The sequence below is a fragment of the Phalacrocorax aristotelis genome, chromosome 1, assembly GCF_949628215.1.
Source record: "Phalacrocorax aristotelis chromosome 1, bGulAri2.1, whole genome shotgun sequence".
Classification (NCBI taxonomy): domain Eukaryota; kingdom Metazoa; phylum Chordata; class Aves; order Suliformes; family Phalacrocoracidae; genus Phalacrocorax; species Phalacrocorax aristotelis.
In genome coordinates this window covers 16,051,258-16,077,014 of record NC_134276.1, presented here as the reverse complement: position 1 = coordinate 16,077,014, position 25,757 = coordinate 16,051,258, and the positions used below count along the sequence as shown (strand labels likewise).

Sequence of the window (25,757 nt, the reverse complement as noted above, 5' to 3'; positions counted from 1 at the left end):
GCCAAAGCCAGGGCTTTAAAAATCATACTTCCTTTCCTAAATGTTTTTTAAATGTATGGTTTTACTCCTAAAACTCCTTACAAATAAAAAACTTACATTAAGCTTCACTTAAAAAATGTTTCTTCCACGCATTTCTGTGAAGGACAAGCACCTGTTCTTAGGGTTTATGATGGTGTCTCTTTTGAGTAATTTCACGGAAACTTTTAAAGTTAATTTCATGTTATTCTGAACTATTTGTGTGCATCTATGGCAGGCTTTGATTTTGAGAAGAAATCTACATTAGACACCCAGGTAGTAATTCCAGTAGGTGTTGACTTGGAAAGAGAAAAGATATCAGGAATACAGTTCATTTAGGCTGTACTTTTAATGATTGATGCATCCGGAAAGTGTCTGGTAACACCTCATCCAGTATAGATCATTATCTTGTGAACAGTGGCCACAACTCTCATATTTTCCACTGGTATTGAAGAGACGATTTCTCTCCTCTCCTCAAAATCCACCTCATTAACCTGCCCTCTTCCTCTGCTGCTTTTCTGCTTACAATACCTGGGATGGCAAAGGCTTTCATGGGGTTGGGTACCAGAGCCAGCACTGGTTTGAAATGTCTGGATTCAGTAATGATAGTACTTGTTCTGATTTGTTATTACTTAAGAGGTATAGAAGATACAGTGCTCTTAAGTAGTGATCAGAGTCAGACTCAGTTTCTTAGCCAGAAATTATGAGGAGTCTTCATTACTAATAGTAAATGTGTTAACATATATCAGAGAAAAAAGCTTGTGGAGGCAGGAGAAGGATGCGTGCATTTCTGTTAGCATCCTAGGTCCAATTTTCACAAATAATAATTAGTCTGAACCAAGAGGTTTCAGAGGACGTTATGTTACTTTTTATTGCACATTCCCAAAGAGATCATTCGTCCCTCCTGAAGGTGTAGAATCCACTCATTTGAAGTTCAAACTCCACTTAGATATTTAACATGCAAAATTTCTGTTTCACCCAAACTATTTATTTAAATCCTTAAGAGTCCAAACTTTTAGAAAGAAATGTATGTTGAATTGCTATAGGTATAAATCATCAAATAATTTTTCTTCCTAATGCTGACTTTTATTACATCTACAATGAACTATGTCTTTCTACAAACAATGGCTATCCACTCATAGTGGAGGTCTTAAGATTTGAGAATAAAGATGCTACAGTATATTACTAAAAACATAAATTGAGAGACAAGGAACATATTTTGCCATGAATGAAGAGCTAAAATTAAAATGTTTTAAAGACATATTATATTTATTTCTGGGTTGACACAAGAAATAAAATACATCAAAACAAACCAAGACCTAATTATGTGTGTCAGAGTGCCACAGTGCTACTGAGGTAGTTTTTAAATATATTTTTGTGTGTGTTTGCAAATGTAAACATCAGGATTTAAAAAATAGAAATGTAAGGTGGTAGATGTCTCAAAAAAACAAGTTCAGAAAATTAAGTTTTTACCTTTGAACTGGATTCCTGGGGTTTCAATTTCCATTTTTTGTACTGTTGACCAGCTCCTTCCCATTAGGCGCAAAATTGTGCTGGGTAGACACAAACTCATTGCCTGCCTAGAGTTTTCTAGCAATGGAGATAACTGGATATTTTGTACTTGATGTGAACAACCAATGAATGCTTACAATGGAAGAAGGCTCTGAGGAGATGGGGAAGGATGATGTGCTCGTAAATGTCAGGGAAGAATATAAGGAGGGACTGGCCATGGCTGTTGCAAATACAGCTGAACTTGTCTCAACAAAAGAGGGACTGGAAGCTACATCTGCTGAGTGGATCAGCCAGCTGTGTGCACGTTCATCCCCAAATTAATCAAGAGTGCAAAATATATTCCTGAGTTAGCCAGAGAGCATGGGGGGTATATATGTGGGGGTAGTGTATATGTGGCTCAGCCCCACACTGAGTATAAAAACCAAACAAAGAACCTTGAAGGCAGCAAGAGTCTTGATCCATGTTCAACCTATGTGTTATTTTCCATGGACTGTGAACACTCAGTGTTGTTACAGTGAGCATATAATAGAGACTGGTAATCACATCAGTATTGTGATTTAGCTGTATGTTGCAATTGCTATACTCTGCTAGATGTAATTTGTACTTATATTGTGATTTAAGTACATTGCTGCATCACTGTGCTAAATCAAAATTCCATGTAACTTCAGATAATTTCAAGTATGTAAACTTTGCATTAAACATTAAACTCTGCATGTATGGAATATCTGAAAGAGCCCAGTCAGAGACTATTGGACTTTGACAATTGGGTACCACATTTTACAAAGTAATAAAGTAACTGTAATGAAAGAATAAAACACTTCTACAATCTCTAGAACATAATGGCTGCAGTCATTCTTCAAATAATTATCTTTTTTTTTTTTACAGGTTCTGTCTATTTCTTTCAAGAATCAATCAAACTCAATTATATCAACTGCTGTAAATATCTTCCTCAAAAGGTTAGTGCATCCTGGGTACAGAAGAACTATTCTGACTGCAGTAAGAAACACAACAAATGAGCCAGGTCTTGAGCAGATCAGTATCTAGTGACACACCACTGCAGATGCAAAAATATTACAATTAAAAAGGCAGCAACTGCCAAGTTATAACAGATAGTTTAGCATCCTGCATTTATCCTGAAGTAGAAAAAGTTGTGGGTAGCTCATATGGAATGGTTAGACTGAAACAGGAAGCCAGTTCCTGTCCTGGAGAGCGTTCAGAGTGATAAGAAGGAGCAGAGCATGGTCTGACCTCTATGGGAGTTTGTAGCTGCTGCCTTGCATGGAGCAGCCAACGGGGGTATGATCACTGCTCTGGGGCAGTTTTCCTGAATCCCATGAGCTTCTATCTGTGCAGGGGTTGTTTGGGCAGAGAAAATTTGGATTCTTGCACCTCTTTGAGGCATTTTTTCTCTTTCAGTTTGGCTGTCAGCATGAGGTGGGAGCTCCTGTTCCTCCAAGGCCGGATGCAGCTGTGAGCAGGAACACTGATCTGGTAGGAGGTGTGCGGTGCCCAGCTGCCTTCCAGCTGCAGAGCTGCCACCTTGCACAGCAACATAACAAACCTCTGCAACATGACGGCTCCTGGTTTGTTCAAGCATCAGAAGAAAATGGACCTGAAGTTCAGCTCTAGAATAGGTCACCTAAACTGAAGTATCTCTGTGTGCACCAGGTGCTGGGGCTCCACTAGGGTCATCTCCAGTCAGCAGACCTGGCTGTGAGGGACTCAGGACAGCGGCCTGAAGAGAGGCATCTAGTGCCATTTGAGATGCCAGAGGGAATCCAAGACATCCGCACAAGACTGTCAGATATGACATAGGTCTGATGAGAGCTCTCTGTCCTTCAAACGTTAGATATCTATATGTGGGCAACTGAAATACTCCCAGGGTGTTTACCTCGGTGTAAGGTGAACTGCTGTCTGGGGTTTAATGGTTGTATTGACTTCACTGTTTGTAATGGAAGTTTAGACTCACAGCCCCCCAAGAAGGTGCCCAAATTGAGTTCTTCTAATCTACAGCTGAATCTTACCTTGGAGCTCAGTGAATACAGAAGAAAGGTACTGCTGATCAGCAGTTCCCAGTGTGGCAGCAGCCCCCAGGTCCTGCCAAGCTCATGCAGGTGCTCTGCTAAAAGCTGTCTTGAGCCGTAGGCAGACAGAATGGGAGCCGGTCCACCGTGCCCTTTGCTTCTGTGTGACCTAATGGTGCACAGGATCTGCAGGAACTCATTCAAACGAGCCATTGCCTCTCAGAAACGTTTATATGTTTCTTGTCTCTGGCACTGGACCCTGCTGAATGCCTCTGGGCACCCCAATTGCACCTTTTTGCCAGCAAATGGCACAGGAATGCTGCTGTTTAATATAAAAAGGAGTCAGGTTGGTGTATCAACCTGGAGAGGCAGAGCCAGAATGTGTGTTTTTAACTACTCTGGGACACCATTTACCCAGCTGCACAATGGGCCTCAGAATACCATCCTTCTTCCCAAAGGAAGCTGATCTAAATGTGATGGTGTAACCCTAGGCATTGGAAACTTTCCACTTGAAATGCAATTTGTGGTAAGAAACATTAACAAATGAACCCATTGACTTTTGTTTATTTAAGTGAAGTGTCTGCTGTTTCAGGGTCACAGAGCATTCACCTCATTTACTATATAGGGCTATTTTTGGCACCAAACACAGAGTGTAAATCAAAACACGACACCTTTCAATTATTTGTGGTAGCAAAATGTATGTAGAAACCATATGGCTGGCACGATTCTTGTTGTCAAATAATTGATACCTAAATGCTGGTTTAACGCACTTCATTTCTTCTCGCCACATCTCCCATCCCTCTTTATCCGTTTTCCTTGGGGGGAAAACTGGCATGATTGTTCCAGTCTCTGCTGTGTCTGTAAAATTTCCATCAGTCCAGATAACTTTACCCACACCCACAAGATGCCAGAACTGCAGAAATTTTGCAGTGCTTGTTGAAATCTTACTATTCAGCAGTTTTGTGGGTTTCAATGCTTTTAAAATATAACTGGGGTTTGCACTGGGGTCAGCACAAGGTCTATGAACTACTGCTGACTGCCTTTACCTTCATTTACATGTCTCTCACAATTTTTAACTCTTTTTTTTTCTTTTTTTTTTTTTAAACTCAGACAGTGCCATCACTTGAGCCTGAGCCATAGATTGTATATCGTACGTTGCCCAACATTGGCAGGCTTTGAAATTGTCATTTATCATTGCCAACTTTAAAAACTTGCTCGAGGTTTTAAAGAGTCAATGTATTAAGGTAATATACAGCAACTACAGAGGTCTGTACTTAGTTCCCAGCTCTGTCAAGGCTTTTTGTCTCCCCTTAAAAACAAGTCACACACAGCATCTGCAATGCTGTTTTGGAAAAAGGGGGAATACTGCTCATTTTCATTGGTCCTTTTATGTGCTTCTTTGTACAGTCCTTCACCAGTGTTTCTTCAGTTTATGTACAGAGGACATAAAAATCCATGCCTCAATATAGGCTTCTAGCCACTGGTGTAATATAAATAGCAATAAAATGTGTAAGAAAACATATTGGATCGTGCGTATTTACACGGTCAGATCTCCCAAAGGAATCAACTGAATGTGCAGAAAACACAGTTCGGCCACAGTCCACTCTCAGATGGCTCATTACACACAGTCAATTTCTGGTTTAGCATTTTGATTTACTCCCTGTGACAAAATACTTACAGACTCCCTGCCTTTTTTCTCTTTGTATGTTTTTCTACTTACTTGCAGAATCTGTTCAAAACAGTGGACTGTCTTGTCACTTGTTTTTTCATTGTCTTAATATAGCAAAAGACCCAGCTTTATGCACCTCTTCTTACACAAATTTAATAAGACAAGTTGTGTTCAGAAAAGCTGCCTGGTTTTGTTTTTTGCTATAATTACATTGTCCAATTTTTCAGATATTCCTTGGAAATACATCAGGACAGCTCTCTAACAGGTACCCAAGGCAAAGTTTTTGAAAGTGTTTTCACTGTGATCTTCAAAGTACTTCAGAGCATCTGTGTAAAAACATAATCAGAGATTAGAAAGTGAAAAATCGTTCTTCCCTACCCAATCTATCACTGTCTTCATGAAAGACAATTCTGTTTACTACTGCTTTGACTACTGCAGCTTGAACATTTTGAAGAACGGGGTCCACACCTTGTTGGAGGATTGTTTGATAGGCTAACACTGTTCTTTAACTCTTGTGCATAGCTAAATAATTTTTTTCTGTCCTGCATTTATATTGTCCAAATATTGTCTCTGATTACTTGGTTTCACCTTTAGTTACCAGTTAGCTAAACTGTATTTATTAAGGCAAGCCTGAAACCCCTTAGGAATAATTTGGGATCATTCCCTCATGAAGTGTGATGGACTGATCGTGTTTTTGAAGTAACTGTTGGTTAGGAAATTTATTTCTCCTATTTCAGAAACAAAGGTTCCAACCTCTGAGCCGAGAAAGAGTAGTGGTATAAGTACCTGACATAGAATGAAAACTGTTAGTTAAGCCTGGCAAATGGCAGCAATATACAAATGGTGCTATGAAATTGTTCTCCCTTAGGTACAAGAAAACTAATTTCAGAGAATTTGAAATTCACAGGAATGTTACCTGTAGAGTTTTAAGCTATTAATTTTACTCACAGACTTCTGAGATATGTCTGGTACTGTTCTGCAGAGCAGTGACACTCGCAGCTTCACAGTCTCAAGAAAGTATTCCTTACAGCCTCACAAACCACAACAAGGCAGCACCACTGTTCCTAAGTTCCAGACAAAGCAAGCAAAATTCACTGTAAACTCTGCTTACTGCGTGACTGAATACCCCAATGTTAACGAACACAATGCTGTAAATATCAATACAGAAATGCTGAAAGTATAGAAATAAGAAATATACGTATTCTGGCAGTCTGCATTAGCAAGGAGTGCAGCACAGTGAGAACACCGGCAATATGGATTCAGCACTCGTCCAGAAGCACTTCAAGGAAGAGCACTTCTTAAGAAGGTGGGATAATTAACCGTATTTATGGCACCACTGCTGAATAAAAAAGTCTCAGCATTGGTGATGGACACTGCAGAGGAGGATATACAAACTGCCTGAACAGATGTTTTCTATCCCTAATTGTAAGCATATTTAGCACTGGCTGAGAGGGGCAGTGAGGTAGAAATAGCCTACATAACAAATTCCTCTTAGCTTTATTTCCTTTTGATGTTCATCATCATAAGACAGAAGGCTAATATTGTTTGAGTGACAAATTAGGCTTTTAGACATTCAGCTTCACTGACTTTTGTAATTTTCCTGTTTTGTCAACAAGGCAACGTCCATGTCAGGGTAGTGTATTCCAAAAAGTGTCTACCAGAAAGCTGCCTGAGGCTTTCCGTACAGGAACAGCCTCCATGAAAGAGGAAGGTGGATTCAGCTGAAACAGCACCTCTCCTTGGACCCATGCGTGTGGGCACATGATAATGACACAAGTCTTAGCAGCAGCTGAGGTTGGAGTGACCCTGGGGAGACAGAAATCTTCTTTAAGCTTTGAAGTATAATAATGGCCATGTCTGTCATAATGCTAGATTTATCCTTTTATCCACCTTGTAAATCAAAATCACATATTTCTGTCATTCTAGACACACAGATTCATTGCCTACCTGTAGCTGGTAGATTGCCTCTCTCAGAGTAGTAGCTGTCTCATTGATCTATGGTTGTGTTCCCTTCATAAGGTAAATAAAATTCATGTTTTTTAAGGAAGACAGGTTGTATGAACTAGTCACTTTCCATGACCTGATTTACTATTAATAAAACAAAAAAAATTTAAATACTCAAAACAATTTCCTGATATTTAGCATTTCTGTTTTTAGGTACATCTCAAGCAGTAAATTATTCTGAAAGAGAGATAGGAAGTCACTTTAAGGATCTCTGAAGCAAAATTTGCGTTAATGCTTTAGAGTTATATTTCTTCACAGAAACAAGGAAATATGGTATCCTATTGTATACTCCATGTTATTTCTTATCAGCCAAGGCAACATCTATTAACAGTTGAAGTGCATATCATCTATTCCAACTGTTAAAAATGGCTGAACTACTGTAACTACTGAAAAGCTGCAGAATTAATTTAAAAAGTCATGAAGTTTGTTATGTATTTTTATTGTCCATCAGATAATAGAAAGGCAATTTTTCTAGCAGAGTGAGTTATTGCAAAGTTATTGGCAGTGTAAGTTACTGCAAAATAATCAAGAAGTGCGGTTTGCTTCCACCCTTTTCTTCCCACAACCTATGTCAATATTCAGAGACCATGTTTATATGAGGATACAGTTTCAGAGCCCTCAGTGAGACAACAGATGCCTAAACCACAGCGTTGGAGAGGAGAGAAAAAGTAGCCATCTAAGCATGTTTACTTTCAGCAACAAGGAAGTTCTAACTTGTCCATAAGTGGTGACTCAGTGGGTTGGGACTATAAAAGTAAAGGTAACTGCTCTCTAAAACATCAGGGCTTCGGACTTCAGAAATCCAACATGATGCAATCAAGACTTTCAGCTGTCTTCTTTTTCTTGTTGGGTTTGTCATTTTGCCTGACAATCCCTATTCCCCTTGAAGATAGCCATGAATTCACAGAGAAAGACCTTCAGTTTGCAGAGGTACAGTATAAAATAATTTGTTTGCATGTTTTATAAATAGTAAGTTGTGTAGTTACAAGTGTTTGGAAACTAGGTTTCTTACTTCTTTTCTCCTTCTTAGCGCTATCTCAGGATGCATTATGATCTCCTTCCGAATCCTGCTGGCATAATGAGGAAGAGTGCCAACACAGTGCAAGCTAAACTTCGAGAAATGCAAGCATTTTTTGGCTTGGAGGTGACTGGCAAATTAAATGAAGAAACATATGAACTGATGCAGAAACCAAGATGCGGTGTCCCAGATGTGGGGGAATATAACTTTTTCCCTAGAAAACTCAAATGGTCAAAAACTAATTTGACATACAGGTAAATGTATGACATTTTGAGTGTAATCCAAGTTATTACCTTCTTTCCAGGTATCTTGTCCAATAGATTGCTCAGATTATGAGGTTGATGGGAGAAGGATGCTTTTTAGTTTGACAAAGTTTATGTTGCAGTTTAAAATCCTTACAGGCCCACTCTTGGAAGGGTCCCCCAAGCCCACCTTACAGCCCAAGAAAGCAAATATTATCTTTTTTCCATTGCACAGTGTCATGGAGGAAGGCTGGTGGGGTGTAAGCTAGTAACTCCTCATCTGGCCTCCATGTAGCCACTTTGGGCACATCTATGGTGCTGAATGGAAGAGTGGTAGAGGCTAAGACCATGCTCCTCACCACTGAGCCTCACAGTGCTTAATCTCTAGGTCACTCCTTAGCTCTGCTTTGGACCTGTTTTAGTGTCTCCTTCACAGAGGACTTGTCCTGGACAAAGCAGTGTAGATGCAAACCTGTCTGTGCAATGGGGCTGTGAGAGCATGGACTGATCCTTATCCCTCTTCCATTTCACAGTCCAGATGTAGATATTTATGCTTGGTCAGACAAATCCCCATACCATAACCTCAGAAAGCTGACCTTGGGAAGCTACGGTGCTGAAAGGTCATGTGGTAGCTCCTTCTCCCTTAATACCCCAAGCAGTCAATGGGAGTTTTGACCAGCTGCAACTCAAGTTTCTTTAGCAGATTCCACATATGATAACACTGAACTCTATCAGTTCAGTATCTGGTGATAAATATTACTTTAATACGGATGATTCTAACTTATAAAAACCTCTTTGTATCATGTTTTGCTCCTCCAGGAAGTGAGGATCATGAGATGTTTTGTATGACATAAAAAAAATTTGAAGTTACTGATATGATTTGACTTAATACAGACTACATCTGTCATTTTCTGTATCTTCTGGTGCATATAAAACCAATTACAGAGAGCTATTGGATCATTTCAGATGTCTCTGAATGATTTTCATGAAAACGGACAGTTATTTTTTTGAATACTGTATGCAGCTGCTGAGCTCTGATTTTAGATAAGAACATAGGGAGGAAAAAAGCAAAAATTTTAATAAGGTTCACAGTCATATAAAAATGTATTACAGAGTTTCTTCAATTCACACAAGTTAACTGGAGATATTAATCTGTTTGACAGAATTATGAATTACACTTCAGATCTGAGACGTGCTGAAGTAGACAGAGCTTTCAAAAAAGCATTCAAAGTTTGGTCTGATGTGACACCACTTAACTTCACCAGAATACGAAGTGGTATAGCTGATATCATGATCTCCTTTGGCACTAAAGGTAACACAACCAATTATTTTTACATTATAGTTACATTGCTTTAATAAAATGGTATAATTTATTTCATTGTTTTGAATGTTGCTTTATAGAGCATGGTGACTTCTACCCCTTCGATGGACCCTCTGGATTACTGGCTCATGCTTTCCCCCCTGGTCCAGACTACGGAGGAGATGCCCATTTTGATGATGATGAAACTTGGTCAGATGATTCTAGAGGTAACAGATGTTCCTGAGATTATTTGAAATGGTGGTAGATGGACAATTTAATCCAGTTTGATATCTGTAAACAGTGTGTTTTGCCTGTTGTTTGACTGTTCATTAGCCGTTATATTCACTGTCTACTCATAGGAAGCTAGGTTTAATCTCCAATCATAAATTAAAGTATAGCATATGCCTATCATAAATTCCAAGATATACACCTCCTAAGTGCAGTTATTAAAAAAATGCCACAAACAAGGTCATCTTGGCATTTCACTGAGCTTAAGGGCAGCTAGTTCTGATCACAGACTGGTGGGAATTATGTTACTGAAGCTAATGGAAAACACATATGCTTAGCTCAGGTGCAAATCAGCTACTTAGCTCTACTTTGAAAATTCTTCACTTTGTCTATTCAGGACAGAGAACAATACAGAACAAAACTCTATTTTTTTTCAGCCCTGTGTTATTTCACCCAGCTGGCATTAAAACTAATTGCTGCAATACTGAAAACAATACGGACTCTCTACCAGAGCTGAATTCCTGTCAAAAATGTTCTTGACTTGGCTAGGACTGAAGACTTCACCCCATAGCTTTCCAGTATTGCTAAGAAATTTCAAGAAATCTAAATCTGCCGGCAGAACAACATTGTCAAATAAGATTTAGGTTGAACACCAGCTATGACATACTCGATCATTTAGGCCCTTATTAAAATAGAACTGATGGTAGTTTGAAAAAGACAAGCAATTATACATCATTTTCCCATTAATCCAGTTGTCTCCTTCATTGTCCCATATATTAAAGCACAATGTTAAGGTTAGATGATTAGTCCAAGCCCACTTTGGTGATACAAGGAGCTAAAAATTTACTTTCACTGTGTTTTTTTATAGGGTATAACTTGTTTCTTGTTGCTGCTCATGAATTTGGTCATTCACTGGGACTTGAACACTCTAGAGATCCTGGGGCTCTGATGTTTCCAATTTACACATACACTGGAAAAACTGGTTTTGTGCTTCCTGATGATGATGTGCAAGGGATCCAGGAGCTCTATGGTAAGTCTGTACAATATATAATATATATTTCCTGTGTCATTATAACCTGTTACAGATACACTGTACAGTTACTAAAGAGCTACAGATGTTCAATAGCAACAGTCACAACTGATTAAGACCAATTCACTGGATTCTTGGCAACCAGACTTCAGGAACAGAAGATGCTTATGTTTAGTAGTTCAGAAGGAAAAAAAAAAAAGGAAGTAACACTGCGGAGTACAGTTGGTCACTGTGTTGTCTCCTCTGGTGGTGGGGGGGTGGGGAGCAGAGTCCTTATACTTTTTGACCTGCCTCAAAAGAGAAGGTAAAACAGACTCTAAAGGGAGAAACAGAAATATCCATGTTTCATCATAGAACGAATACAACTTCTGGGGAACCTTCAAAACCTGGGACAAAGAAAGCAAGTCTATTTAACATTTTTTCAGGGCAGCTGAACTGCAAAGTTCATTAATGTATTTGGCTAAAGGATAGAGAGAGAGAGCAGACTTTTCCCTGTAAAATGGTTTGCCCATTATGTTTGTATTCATCATGCTGTTTGGGAAGTCTTCCATGTCCTATTCAATAAAATGATTCACAAGAAGGAAATGAACGTTGTTAAACTTAGATAATACTACATGATTCCAGGTCCTGGAGACAAAGATCCCAACCCAAAACATCCCAAAACGCCAGAGAAATGTGATGCAGATTTATCACTTGATGCAATAGCAGAACTTCGTGGAGAAATGCTGATCTTCAAGGACAGGTAAAGAGACTGCCTTATCATGGATGGTGGGTACTGAATAAAATTTGAGCAAGCAAAAATACCATTTCAGTTTTTTACTAAAGATTTGAGTAAACGTAAATCTAAAAAGTCACAAATCAATGTAGATACTGCTAAGAAACTACACCAAATATCTCTTTGGGCAGGATTTATAATACAGTTATAGACTTGACTTCCCAGTAATACGAAGTGAAGGTGATATGGCTGAAGACTGATACCGTTTGTACACAATTTTTCATTCTACAGGGCTTTCTTCAACATGCACAAATCTACTAACATTTATTTGAATGAACTTGTACTACATTCAGAAGCCTTACACAGGGCAGTGTTTCTCTTATTCTAAATGAAAAAAAAAATAGATTAATTTGTTGTTGTTTGAGATGATTACTGTGGGAGTGACAAAAATGGTCTGCAGCTAGGTGACTATGAGGAAAGGAAAGGTTTACCAAGGGGCTTTATGTATTGTAAATTCTATGCTGTGAAACAAAGTTAAATCTCCATTAACTAGTTTTTAGTATAACACATCAAAGATACTGCTATTCTGTAGCATGATGAGAAATATAAAATATATTTTCTTCTTATGAACTAGGTTTTTCTGGCGACTGCACCCCCAGATGGTTGAGGCAGAACTGGTGTTACTTAAATCCTTTTGGCCAGAGCTTCCAAATAAAATAGATGCAGCTTATGAAAACCCCATCAAAGATCTTGTGTTCATGTTTAAGGGTGAGTTTTCAGTTTTGTTGTTGGCAGAAGAATATATGTATTTAGTCAAGCTGGGACAGTGGTGTAAAGGTAATCAATTGAAGAACAACACATCCTACCTTCCTCGCTCAAAAAATAAATTCTGTTGGTTTCACCCCGTGCAATATAATTTTCAGTGAATTAGGAGATGTACAATTAAGTTCAGATGTCTAGGATCATATTTATCATAAACAGTGTAATACCTGCTGAGTTTGTGACCTAAGAATCTGTTATTTTCAGGAAAGAAAGTCTGGGCTTTGAATGGATATGACATAGTTGAAGACTTTCCTAAAAAGATATATGAAATGGGATTCCCAAAAGAAATGAAAAGAATAGATGCAGCTGTCCATATTAAAGACACTGGCAAGACTCTCTTTTTTACTGGAAATAAATACTGGAGGTAAGCTGGAGACAGGTTGATGCTTCTTTTCAGTGCCCCTAGTCATAACCTGTCCAGAAGTCTCAAAAGATTATCAGGTTGTTTCAAACCAGGCACTTGATTGTGGCTCATGTTTCCAGTCTGTGGTTTTCATTGGTGCTATAGCTGTATAGAATATGTCATAAATGTATATGCAAGATTTCTATAAACATGTGGGCACAGCCTTTAAAAGCTGAAAGAGTGAAAGAAAGGAGAAAAAAGTGCCCTAATCCGGGAGAGTTTGTAATATGGTCATGTCTCCTAGACAAAATTCCCATCTTGCTTCCTTGAGTTGTTTGTGTGACACAAGATGGTGTCAGTGCTGTGGGAGATGGCTGGTTTCTGCTGTCCGTGACTGGCACTTACGGCCAGGTCTGATACATAATTAAGACATTTCCATCCCTTCCCAGTATCTCTGTGCCAAGCAGCATCAGGATAGGCTTGTACTGCCAATACATCCAGGTACAATCATCTCCATATAATATGTACTTTATAGATCAGTTCTGAAAATGTAGCTTTATTAGTTTTGTGTTTATTGGGCTTGTACTTCTTGTGGAAGAGTGCCCTGTTTATTAATCTGAGTTTCATTATCGCACTAGATATAAGGTACCTAAAGGCTGCTGGCTACTTCTGACGTGGGTATCTTCAAAGCATATAAAGGGCACAGACCAAAATCTCAGGCTGTTTAAATCCTCTGAATTTTTCATTTTTCTTTTGTGTTTAATAGTTATGATGAAGAGGCGGAGGTTATGGAAGCAGGCTACCCCAGGCTGATAGAGGAAGAATTTGCAGGAATTGGTGATAGAGTGGATGCAGTCTATGAAAGAAATGGTACATAATCTGATAATGAAACTTTATTACAATTAGTTGTCATTAAAACTTGAGGTTATTGTCCTGTGGGAGATTCTGCCATTTGTAATTTTTGATTTCTTCACATCAACACTTCAGTTCTCAACCGAATCAGGTGTCTGATCTAAATTGCCCTCTGGCCAAAGTGCTCTTATAAGATGTGTACATATATATTTGAGAAGCCAAAAAAGACCTACCTCCTTGCTTAGGGGACCTAAAGTGATATGTTTAATATAGAGGTATTGTAATGTATCTGTTCCTTCAAATAGGAACATTTCTATCCAACTCTTCAAGGAGTGTTTCCAAGTCAGAGTCTTAAACACTAATAGGCAAACTCTGTATTTTCCTAAGCAAATACTGTATAGTAATAAAATGTAGAGCTTGACATTAAACTAAAATCTCTGTTATTTTAAAACACTGGTCCAGGTCTGGCAAATGGAATGAGGACCTTAGAAAATTTAACGCAGCTTTTTAAACACTAAAATATTGCATTTAAAATTGTTATTAAAAATGAAAGCAAACAGGATTGCTTTTATTTGAAGGATAATTGTAACATCACAACACAGTTTTCTCAGGGTTAATTCAATTTAACTTTCCTTTTCCTTAGGTTATCTCTACTTCTTCAATGGACCACTGCAGTTTGAATACAGCATCTGGAGCAAAAGAATTGTCCGTGTCCTGCATACTAACTCCATATTTTGGTGCTAATTACAGTTGAGTGCCATGTCATAGGCTGCAGAGCAGCTTGTAGTACATGGAAATAATAATATGGACATATAGATTTATAGAGGACAGCAAGATTCTGTGAACAAGCACTGGCTACCTACCACCAAATGTATACTGTATATATGGAACTATATAGCTGTATGTCAGTCTGGGACTGAATTAACTTAATAGGAAAGAAGAAAAGAAATTATTATCATTTCAAGGGGCATTACACCTTTTAAAGTTTGTCTAATATTAAAGTGAGCTGGATACATCCTACATGCTCATGAAGACTATTAACTCCCAGTAATCTGAGTATGTTTAGTATCTTTCAAGGATCTCCTATCATGTCGCAGGAAATAGCCCTGATAAACCCAGGAGTGTTATATTTTTAAGCTAACCCTTCAGCTCTTTCTGAAATTCCTGTTAATGAACTGGGAATTCAGATGTGTAATGAATGAGTCAGGACTGTATGGTGACTCTCTGAGCTGGATAACACCAGACTGCAACACTGAAGTGAAAGAATTCAAGGATATTTGAATGTATCTCCATTTGAATGGGAGTGTCCCCCTGGAAACAAATGCCCCGTCATCTTTGGAATGAGCAGAAGGTATAGAAGTGATGAGGTGTCATTCCAAAGCAGGCAGAAAGCAAGAAAAGGGAATAGTGTTCCCTGCAGAAATCATTAGACTGTACGACACTGGGGAAACCAGAAAGAAATAGCAACAAGAGAATTATGCAGGCTGAAACCTTGCATGAAGCTACATATGGTAACACAGCCTATGTTTTCAGCTGGTGTAAACTGAAGTACTTCAAGTGACATTTATAGAGGTTGTGCCTAGTTGTGCCAGCAGAGAACCTGAACGTTCAGATCAAGATTTTCAAAAGAATACCTTTTCTCATGTTGGTCATTCTTCCAATATCTATAGCAATTGTTTCAGTACAATGTAAGTTTTGTTTTTTGGTTTGTTTTTTTTTTTTAATCAGTGCAAATGATGTGGGACTGTGATTATTTTTTGGTTTAAAAAAATTATTAAATAAATTGGAAGAATAAAGTTACATTGTGAAATGACTCAGTGCTTGTCAGGCCATAGCTGGAATATTGTGTTGAGTTTTGGTCCCTGTGTGGCAGGTGCACCTGCCCTGACAAAGACCAGGGCTTTCCAACTGTTGAAGCAAACTGGTGGCTGATAATTTTCATGCCATTACTTTTCATGTCCTTACTTTTTGCGCCCTAATTGCCTTGCTGTGACTGCTGTCACGTACACAGACACTTTTGGCCAACAGTTAACATACATGACCATCTATGACCACAGGTCAGATTCCACTAGGGTATAAATGCAGTCCTGATGGGGGGCAAATTCAGCTGCTCCTCCTCGGAGCAGGTCTGCAGTCACAGACTCTCCCCTTGAGTCAGGAAGCTGCCCAAGGTAAATCCTTGAGGTTGAGAGCCCTCACCTTATTGGGTGACTTATTGTATATATTGGGTCATCATTTTAAAGCTTAGGAATTCTTAAATCAGCTGTGTAGTATTAACTTCTGTTGGCATCCTGGACCTGTGGTTAACAAATGTTCATCAGGGTATCAAAACACTTTTCGTTAGAATAAATCTTATTTTGGGTTACACCACCTGCCTAATTTGACTCTGTGTAGCTCCGTAACACCCCACAATACAAAAGAGTTGTGGACAGGCTAGAGGGGGTCCAGAGAAGGGCCACAAAGACTATCAAATTACTGGAAAGCCTGCCATATGAAGAAAAGCTAAGAGAACTGGTTTGTTCAGCCTTGAAAAAAAGGCTTAGGGGAGACCTTATCACCATGTTCCAGTATTTAAAGGGTGGCTACAAAGAATATGGATACTAGCTTTTTACAAGGAGTCACATGGAAATAACAAGGAATAGTGGGTACAAGTTGGTGCAAGAGGAAATTTTTTCACAGTAAGAACAATCATCCATTGGAATAATCTCCCCATGGGAAGTGGTGGATTCCCCAACATTGGACATTTTTAAGTATCAGCTGGACAGGGTGCTGGCCCATCTTGTCTAGACTGTCCTTTTGTCATGAAAGGTTAGACCAGATGTTCCTTGAGGTCTCTTCAAACCTGGTATTCTATGATTTTATGATTCTATAACTTAAATTAAAATATCCTACGATGCATGTCATAAAAGCAAGACAGAGCTAGTGGATAAAAGCAATATCAGGAACCCTAACCTGTGCATTTTATTGATTAAAATTTTCACCTCTATTTAAAAATCTGTTTTGCTTTTTGTCTCTCTGAGAAAATTAATTTTATAGAAAAGAGAGGAGAGAAAGACAGAAACAGAGGAAAATGGAAAGAAGCCTCAAATCTGCAGAATAAGAACTAAGTTGGAATTAGACTTTATCATTACAAAAAGTATGAGAAATTATTAAGAAATACAGTGAAATTCAGTTCCACATTAATTTGAATGCTAAACATTAATAACTAATTGAAACTACACTGTTATCTTCTGCCTGCTCAAAACCAATCCCTAAGTCAATCAGCCAGGCCTGCCAAGCAAATTCAACACTGAATACTTGGCATAAATTGCCAGGCTTACCCACCAATGGACTAGATAAGTTTGATTCTGTATCTTACATAAAGTAGATAGTCAGACAAGATATCCTAACAGATTTAGTGATCTGACTATAAAACTGTGAATTAATGAATTCCAGACCTTAATATGCTTAAAGGAAATGAGAGGAAATAGAGCTAAAAGAACCCTTTACAAATGGAAAAACTTAAAGCGAACTAAAGTCAAAGTTCTGTTACATGACATAATATTGATGAAACTTTATGATGTATATTCATGATGATTGGGAAGAAATCAGTACAACTGTCTATGCATAATAAACAGAAATTGATTCAATTATTTGTCAAAATAATTTTTGTGATAATGCTTGATATTGGGGTGCAGTTTACCTTAATTACTCTGCAGCAAATTAAGGTTCTGGACATGTAACCGTAGTCCTCATTATTCTTAGTATAAAGACTAGGTGGAAATTTTTGTGTCAAAATAATAAAGAATCTTCCATAAGGGCTAGCTGTTGAGTCTGAGTGTTCTGAATTTCAGAGGTCGATCTGACCTGAGCCTCAGTGAAGCAGGGAATGCAAAGGTGCACAGGGAAGCAAGGCGACATCAATGAATGTCTTTCATATCTTTGAGAATTTCTATTAAAACTCAATGTTTGGCAGGGAAAAAAGCTACTGCATAGGTAGCTGGGTCTTCCAGAGGCTTCAGTATGATCATATCCAGCTGCTCCCCAGGCCAAACAGTCAGATTCCTGTTTGCCGCTTGGCTGACTGGAAGCAGCCTTCGGCACAAGTCCAAGCATGGCTCCAGCTCATGCGTCTGCAACCCCAGCAAGAGACGTGCACTGCTCTGCGGTTAGCTCTATCTCAGCTGAGGAAAGAACCAGGCTGTCTGTTCCTGGCATTTCTTTAAGAAAAATGGAAAACAAAAATGCCTGTGCTACAGAAGAGGAAGGCTGAGGTCAGAGCCAGAGGGGCCCTGATGCTGCTGTCAGCCAGAAAGGAAAATTCTCCAGAGGGGCTTGGTGGGGACCTATATGTGATATCACCCAAGACCATCAAGTATTGAAAAGAAATTAGTACTTTTCTTGAGAAAGATACTGAACTGACTGCTTTCCCCTGAGAAGTCATGAGTGAGGAAAGGATGACGAGAGCCTGAGACAGCTGTGTCCCCGGATGTAATAAAAGCAGAACTAATAACTTCCCACCAGGTTGCTAGTTTTTATGTGGAACTACACAAATCCACCTAATAGTACGTGAACTGTTGTTGATAATACGCCTTTTATATCCATTTTGATCTCTGCTAAGAATGATCATTTGAGGGGGACAAAGGATAAGGCAGGAAAAGGAATCTGTCAGATGCTCCTCAGGATTAGTTTCTGTGCTGGTTAAATGCTCCTGAACAAGTATGAAAAAATATATATATTTGCATATATATATATATATATATATATTAGAGGATGCAAATATATATTCCAGGAGAGAAAGAAGTGAGCAAACATCATTTAAACTTTCCAAAGTGAGAAACTAGACAGCTGTCCTCTAAATTAATTAATACATTGAAAAGACAACAAACACTGTAAAGAGCTACTGTGAGCTATAGGAGATTTACTACTAGCTGAGGAAAAGGACAAGAATTTTAATCTTATAATGAAAACTTTTTTTCTCAGCATAATCTCCAGAAACCTGCTCTAAAGACACTAGGTGGCAGTGACAACTTTGCTCCTTAAAGCATCTGCACAGAACCAAAATTATATGGTGGGTGAGGAAGCTGCAGCTAACTATTTCTAATTCTTACATTTGGTGAGGATATAAAAAGACAACACTAATAAGAATTTAATAATTATATTCTGTTGAAATGTGGATCTCTGAGTAACAAGTTAGGATATTAAAATGCTCACTGTTAGGGCCACAAATTTTTCAGTCTATTGATAGCCCTTTTCCCAGCGTCAGTGAAATACACTTAAAACAATATACTCTGTGGATAGACCTACAAATAATACAATCCTACAGTTTAACTTCATTCACTGGAAAAATTACACACACATGCATGCATAGACATATTGCAGTTCCTCGGGAACATGAGAGCCTTTCAGGATATGACTTGATGTCTGAAAAAATGACACTGCAGAATATGGAAGTAAGGCAAAAGTGGAGAAAAATATCAGTTGCAAAGAACCCAAGTAAAACATTACAAATATAATCAAACGTTTCTGAAATATCAAGTATGTGATCACATCTGCTTGGACATCTTAAGGACAATTTCTAAGCCTTTCACAGTTCATTCTGACCTAGTATTTCCAGGCTTGTGAATATTTTACAGATGAAGAATATGGTCTTGATATTTGAAAACCTAATACTGCCAAGATCAGTAAGACTACTGAGCATTTTGAGCTCAGAAAAATTGACTTTCTTACCTAAAATATACTTTTGAGACTTTCAAATATCTTTATTGTCTGCAAGAGAAAGAAACAAGAAATTTTGGAAATTTTTAATGGAAAAATATTTGTCCTCTGGGATAGTCTGTAACCATATTGCCAATCAGCATATTTACTGGATCTGGGGGGAATCACAGAATGGTAGGGGTTGGAAGGGACCTCTGGAGATCATCTTGTCCAAACCCCCTGCTTGAGCAGGCACACCTAGAGCAAGGGGCACAGCAACACATCCAGGCAGGTTTTGAGTATATCGAGAAGGACACTCCACAACCTCCCTGGGCATCCTGTTCCACTGCTCTGTCACCCTACAGGAAAGAAGTGTTTTCTCATGTTTAGGTGGAACTTCCTGTGTTCCAACTTGTGCCCATTGCCCCTTGTCCTGTCATTGGGTGCTATTGAAAAGAGTCTAGCCCCATCCTCTTGACACCCACCATTCAGATATTTATAAGCATTGATGAGATCTCCCCTCAGTCTTCTCTTCTCCAGGCTAAACAAACCCAGGTCTTTCAGCCTTTCCTCATAAGGCAGATGCTCCAGTCCCCTGACCATCTTTGTAGCTCTCCGCTGGACTCGCTCCAGTAGTTCCCTGTCTTTCTTGTACTGGGGAGCCCAGAATTGGACACAGTTCTCCAGATGTGGCCTCACTAGGGCGGAGTAGAAGGGGAGGAGAACCTCACTTGATCTGATGGCCACACTCCTTTTAATGCACCCCAGGACACCGTTGGCCTTCTTGGCCACAAGGGCACAGTGCTGTCTCAGGGTCACCTTGCTGTCCACCAGCACTCCCAGGTCCTTCTCAACTGAGCCGCTTTCCAGTAGTTCAGCCCCCAGCCTGTACTGGTGCATGGGGTTGTTCCTCCCCAGGTTCAGGACCTTACACTTGCTCTTGCTGAATTTCATGAGGTTCCCCTTGGCCCAGCTCTCCAGCCTGTCCAGGTCTCGCTGGATGGCAGCACAGCCTTGTGGTGTATCAGCCACTCCTCCCAGCTTGGTATCATGAGCGAGCTTGCTAAGCTTAGACTCAATCCCTTCATCCAGTACATTGATGAATATGTTGAAGAGGACTGGACCCAGCACAGACCCCTGGGGAACACCACTAGTGACAGGCCTCCATCCAGACTCTGCCCCATTGATCACAACCCTCTGAGTTCTGTTGTTGAGCCAGTTCTCTGTCCACCTCACCCTCCGCTCATCCAACCCACACTTCCTTAGCTTGCCTGTGAGGATGCTATGGGAGACAGTGTCAAATGCCTTACTGAGGTTGAGGTAAACAACATCGTCTGCTCTCCCTTCATCTACCCAGCCAGTCACACCATCATAGAAAGCTATCAGGTTGGTCAAGCACGATCTTCCCTTGATGAATCCATGTTGAATACTTCCGATAACCTTCTTGTCCTCTACATGCCTGGAGGTGACCTCCAGAATGAACTGTTCCATCACCTTTCTGGGGATGGAGGTGAGGCTGACTGGCCTATAGTTCCCCAGGTCCTCCTTCTTGCCCTTTTTGAAGACTGGAGTGACATTGGCTAACCTACAGTCCTTGGGCACCTCTCCTGTCCTCCAAGAACATACAAATTCAGTTTTTTGCTCATATTCATTTAAACAAGGGTCTAGACCTCAATTTTTAGTCTTCTAAGTGGGAGAACTGCACATTCACTTATTTTATGGTGAGTTTCTTTCCATCCGTTGTGCTGGGTATGTTTCCTGTTTACACAAATGCAATTAAATAGTACTCTTTAGAAAGACTGACTGCCCACTAATCAGAAAGTTCATTTGGGATGTAGGATCAAGCCCTTCTGTCAATTATGTTTGGGGTTTTTTGTACAAAGTGGGGTGTCTATACACACTGGGAGTCCACACCAATTTTCAGTTTTGGTGGTTCTGCTGTTTTTTAGGGAAAAAACATTTCCAGAGAAGACCTCACCAGTTCTCCCTAACATGATACAGAGGCCACAGTGCCCACAGAGACTGTCTGGCCTTGGATCTTCCTCCTTCTTACCTAACACAGTCTTCCTGTGGTTGACATATCCTTTTTAGTCACAGCCTTTCAATTACATACTGCAGTTTGAATTTCAAGCCAGTCCTGTTCAGGAGTACCTCTGGCACTCACTTCAGCTATCCCCTCAACTTTGTACACTGTTATGTCCCATGCACTGTGCTATAGAGTGCTCTGCCCCTGTTTTCCTAATAGAACATGTATGAGGGAGCATTTTGCTGTAAGAAAAATCTTTCTGGGCAGCAGAGAACCAGTTATCGCTTTCTTATCTACATGTCATGTAACAAATTTCCTACTTCCATAATAAGACAGAACGATGCAGTTCTGTGCATATCTGAGCAAACCACACAAGTTGTATCTTTACTTTTCGCACAGACTACACCAGGATCCTACCACCAGGCAGTAGGAGGCTTATGGAGCAGTGTCCTGAGAAAGGCCACATCCATACTGCATAGTCTTTGCTGATCAATGCATGATTCTGTTCTGCTCTTCTTAAAAGAGACGGATACAGGGTGAAGTGTTGCTTTCTCTGGCCCAAATTACATTTTATGGTGCTCCGTAAGTTCACCATTAGAGGGACTGTCACCCTAGGAAGAGAGTAAGAAAAAATCTTTTTTATATCTGCATGACTTCTGTGTCTGAACATATTCTTCACAGGAGCATAAAATGACATACCCCTCTCCAGAGCCTGCAATCCTAAGAGCAACCTGGGGGAGTCTGTTGGGAACCAGCTGTGTCTGAAGGGTCTGAAGTTCACAGTGCCCTTCCCACTATCTCTTTGTCTAACAAACACCCTTTTCAGACTCACCTTGGGCTCTCTCCTAAGTCATGTCCCCCATTGTGCCCCGTCCTGAGATGGGTAAGTAGTTCAAGCACTGCAAATGCCTACTGCACAGGAACGGTCCTTAACTAACCCAGTGAGCACTAGGGAGGGAGCACAAGCAAGTAAGTGTAGTTGGGAGGAGGGGTCCACTTTAGGGAGTTCTTCTGCCTGTGCAGTTTGGTGGTGTTCCCTGAGTGGTCCATGCAGACAATCCACAGTCTCAGCCAGGAAGGACATGGGCAACCGTAGCTTTGGCTGGTGGAGTTAATGCTTTTGGTAGAGGGACCAAGATAATTTAGGTGGACTCGGTAGACAATCATGACTTTAGGGCCCCAGCAGCAAGGCATACCATGCATATACATTAAATTAATGGTTCCAAACTGTTTCCAGGAGAATCAGGAGGTCAAGTCATTCCTGACCATGGTCCCTGCTGCTGTCAAGGACAGGAAGGTGCAGAAAATGCCCCTCCTTAGGGCAAACACTATTAGTGTTAAAATAGTATTTTAAATTGCTAATGTTAAAAAAAATTACACTGGTACAGTTTTGTTATTGTCAGGGCTAAAACTAATATAATTCGATGGGTGCTTCTTGCATTATGACTACTGATTCTGGGAGGGACATAGCTCCAAAAGACTTTCTTTCTTCTCCATTCACATTATCCAAAGAATTATCTCTCCCCTGACATTTACCACTGGCTATGGCTCTGGGTACTCTGAGGTCAGTTGACTCTGGCCTGTGCCTGTGAGGTACCTCAATAAAAGAGGGTATGCCGGCCTAAGAGCAGGTATCGCAGAAGCCTTGGGACATGTTGTGAAGCCTTGGCCACTGAGTACTGGGGAGATGTCACCACTCACAGGTGCCCAGCCTGAGAGGTTTGAAGCTAGATATCTAACCCTCTGCAGGCCTCTAGGTTCTGGCACAGATGTGTCTTGGCCATAGAAAATTGATAACTTGTAAATGTTATCCCTGGTCCAAATTATGTGTTCTTTTATTACAGCACATGAGTGGACAATGGCAAGGAAATCATGCAGAGCTGCATGATGGGGTCAAAAGACATCAGTGGTGCAAAGAAGTCAGGGTAAGACAAATGCAAGAAAATTTGGTCATGGGAAGCTGCAGGGATCCATGCAATAAGATGACATGTTTGAGGCATCCTGAGGCAAACTGCAGTGTGGGTACCCCAGGGCAATTAGAAGATGCCTGCAGTGCAATGGAGTGCAGCTTCAACAAGGCACAGCCCGATGAAGTGGCTCACCAGGGCAGTGAGGATGTGGCCAGGCAACTGGAATAAGTGAGCTTGGTAAAATGCATGCGCTCCTTGGTAAAATGCATGCACTCCTTGGTAAAATGTATGCTCTCCTTCTGGTTACATATTTTGATCTATTAAGCTCAGTCTATTAGACCCTGCAGGCAAAAGCCATAAAGGAAAACAATTTTTATAATTCTGACACAGCCTAGAGACAACGTTGGTTCATGCCCCAAAGTAGCCTGTATCAGAGACTTAGCTGATGGCTGGAGTGTCTGGCTGTACTCTCCAGGAACCATCCAAGGAACTTTCTCATGAAAAATTCGTGTGTCACACTAACAATTTAGCAGAGTGTTTTATTGACAAAATGCTTTGGGAACGTTTTTGTAGTTCCAAAGTGGAAGCTCGGCTCCAAAACAAGGGGAAAGAACCTCCAATATGACCATCGATCCAAAAATTAGCTTGCATATGAGAATACATTTCCAGCTGAGGTCAATTCCAAATTAAGAGAAGCAAAAATTAAATGAGGTTGTCATAAGTGCCTCATAAGTGTGCTGTCGAAAACTCTGTTGGAAGTCATGGTGCAAAAAAGCTTCAGCCATAAGGAAATTATGGGATCTCAGCATTCCTTGGAAAAAAAATGCACCTAGCTCTGCCTACAGTGACACCAAACAGTGAAATGACAGCATAGTGATATAGCAGGAAGATATAGAGCTATAACAGGAGAATCAAGATGTAGTGGGAAATATAAAGCAAGTGATAACACCAGTTTATTTCCAATTACTTAATTTGTGTAACTATTATGAGCATTTAAAGTGTGAGAACTAAGAAATAAATAATCAGTAAGAAGTCCTGCTAGGGTCTGAACCAAAATTCAGACAAAATAGAAATTCTAACATTGACTTCTCTTGGGTTTGGTTCAGGAATTAATTGCTTAGATAGCAGCTGCTTTGCAGACTCTATGTGGGAAACTTATTCCTCCTATACAAGCAGTCTCAAGTTTAACAATAACTTGAAGAAGATGCTAACAACATATGTGCATTGTTTTGGAAGAGCACCTGGGTCTGGTACCATTCGAGTGTTTCCACTTCAGCAGTTTTCTGCTGGGTGCCAAGGAGGAAATGCACAGCTCATAGCTTTGCATTTGGGAATTTTCTGCATTGTGTTCATAATACATGCTCTGAAATGAGTCACTTGATGTGCAAAGTAAATATCGGATGTGGGCTCACTACGCCTATGTGAGGCCGCAGAAGCATCAGCTCCAGAGGGAAAATACGTGTTGAAAGTTCAGGCTCAAACAAACTGGTACTGTGCGTGCAGCCTTAAATAAACACCGGAAATTTTAATTTTTATGGTTCCTCTTGCTCCATTCACAGCTTTCTGCATTGGATTTTTTATGGTCCTCCAAGGAATGACTTGCATCAGGTTGACATGTGTTTAAAGTGTGAAGTTTCTCCTTGGATCTAATGATTACAGTTGCAGAACATCAGAATTACCCAACTGTCCAAATCAGAGGCCATCTCAGACTGTCCTATTCCTCTCTATCCTTAATGGAAGTGAGGAGTAAACAAAATCCTGTCATGGAATATTTCAAGAGCTGCTGACTTTTGCATTGCTTTTCTTAAGTTCTTTCTCACATAGATACAGGCGTTCTTAATATCCACGCTCTCACTTGAACCTCAGATTTAAAATAATATAGTACACTGCCGGTTTTTTGTGCTCTTTATGAAAGACTAGTTCCCTATTATCTATTTTTAAACTGTTGTCCTAGTTCGCTGTGTCATTGTTCTTATATCAAGAAGCAGAGAAATAAGAGCATTTACTTTCTGTAAGTGTTTGTTTATATAATTTTAGAAGATCTTTTATTTGTTTTAACTTTAAAATTGATATTACAATTTTTTGACCTTTGATGTGAGCAATATTTTTAAATCCTCCTGATGTTTTTGGCAGGCATTTATTCTTGCTGTTTGCTTTGTAAGACTGTGTGACCAGAACTGGACACAATATTCGGGTCATACTGAATCAGGTCATTATGTTTCTGGAATGATCATCAACCTCTTTGTCTATACTTTATAACCTTATTGTTTATAGACAGCTGTATTATAAGAGGTTTACTTTAACCTCTGTTATCAGAAATACCATCTAATAAGGGAAGACAAGCCAAGGGAACAAAAATTTAAGAATTCCT

General features: G+C 39.7%; 1 protein-coding gene across 1 annotated transcript; it reads left to right on the top strand.

Annotated features, from left to right (window-relative positions):
- Positions 1–7,977: 7,977 nt before the first annotated feature.
- On the top strand, positions 7,978–15,587 carry LOC142052143 (collagenase 3-like). The gene is made up of 10 exons (XM_075081957.1): positions 7,978–8,154; positions 8,255–8,496; positions 9,648–9,796; positions 9,886–10,011; positions 10,881–11,042; positions 11,667–11,784; positions 12,392–12,525; positions 12,784–12,943; positions 13,689–13,792; positions 14,418–15,587. Exons 1-10 carry the CDS (start codon positions 8,032–8,034, stop codon positions 14,516–14,518), a joined length of 1,419 nt encoding a protein of 472 aa, XP_074938058.1. The 5' UTR covers positions 7,978–8,031; the 3' UTR covers positions 14,519–15,587.
- Positions 15,588–25,757: the final 10,170 nt, after the last annotated feature.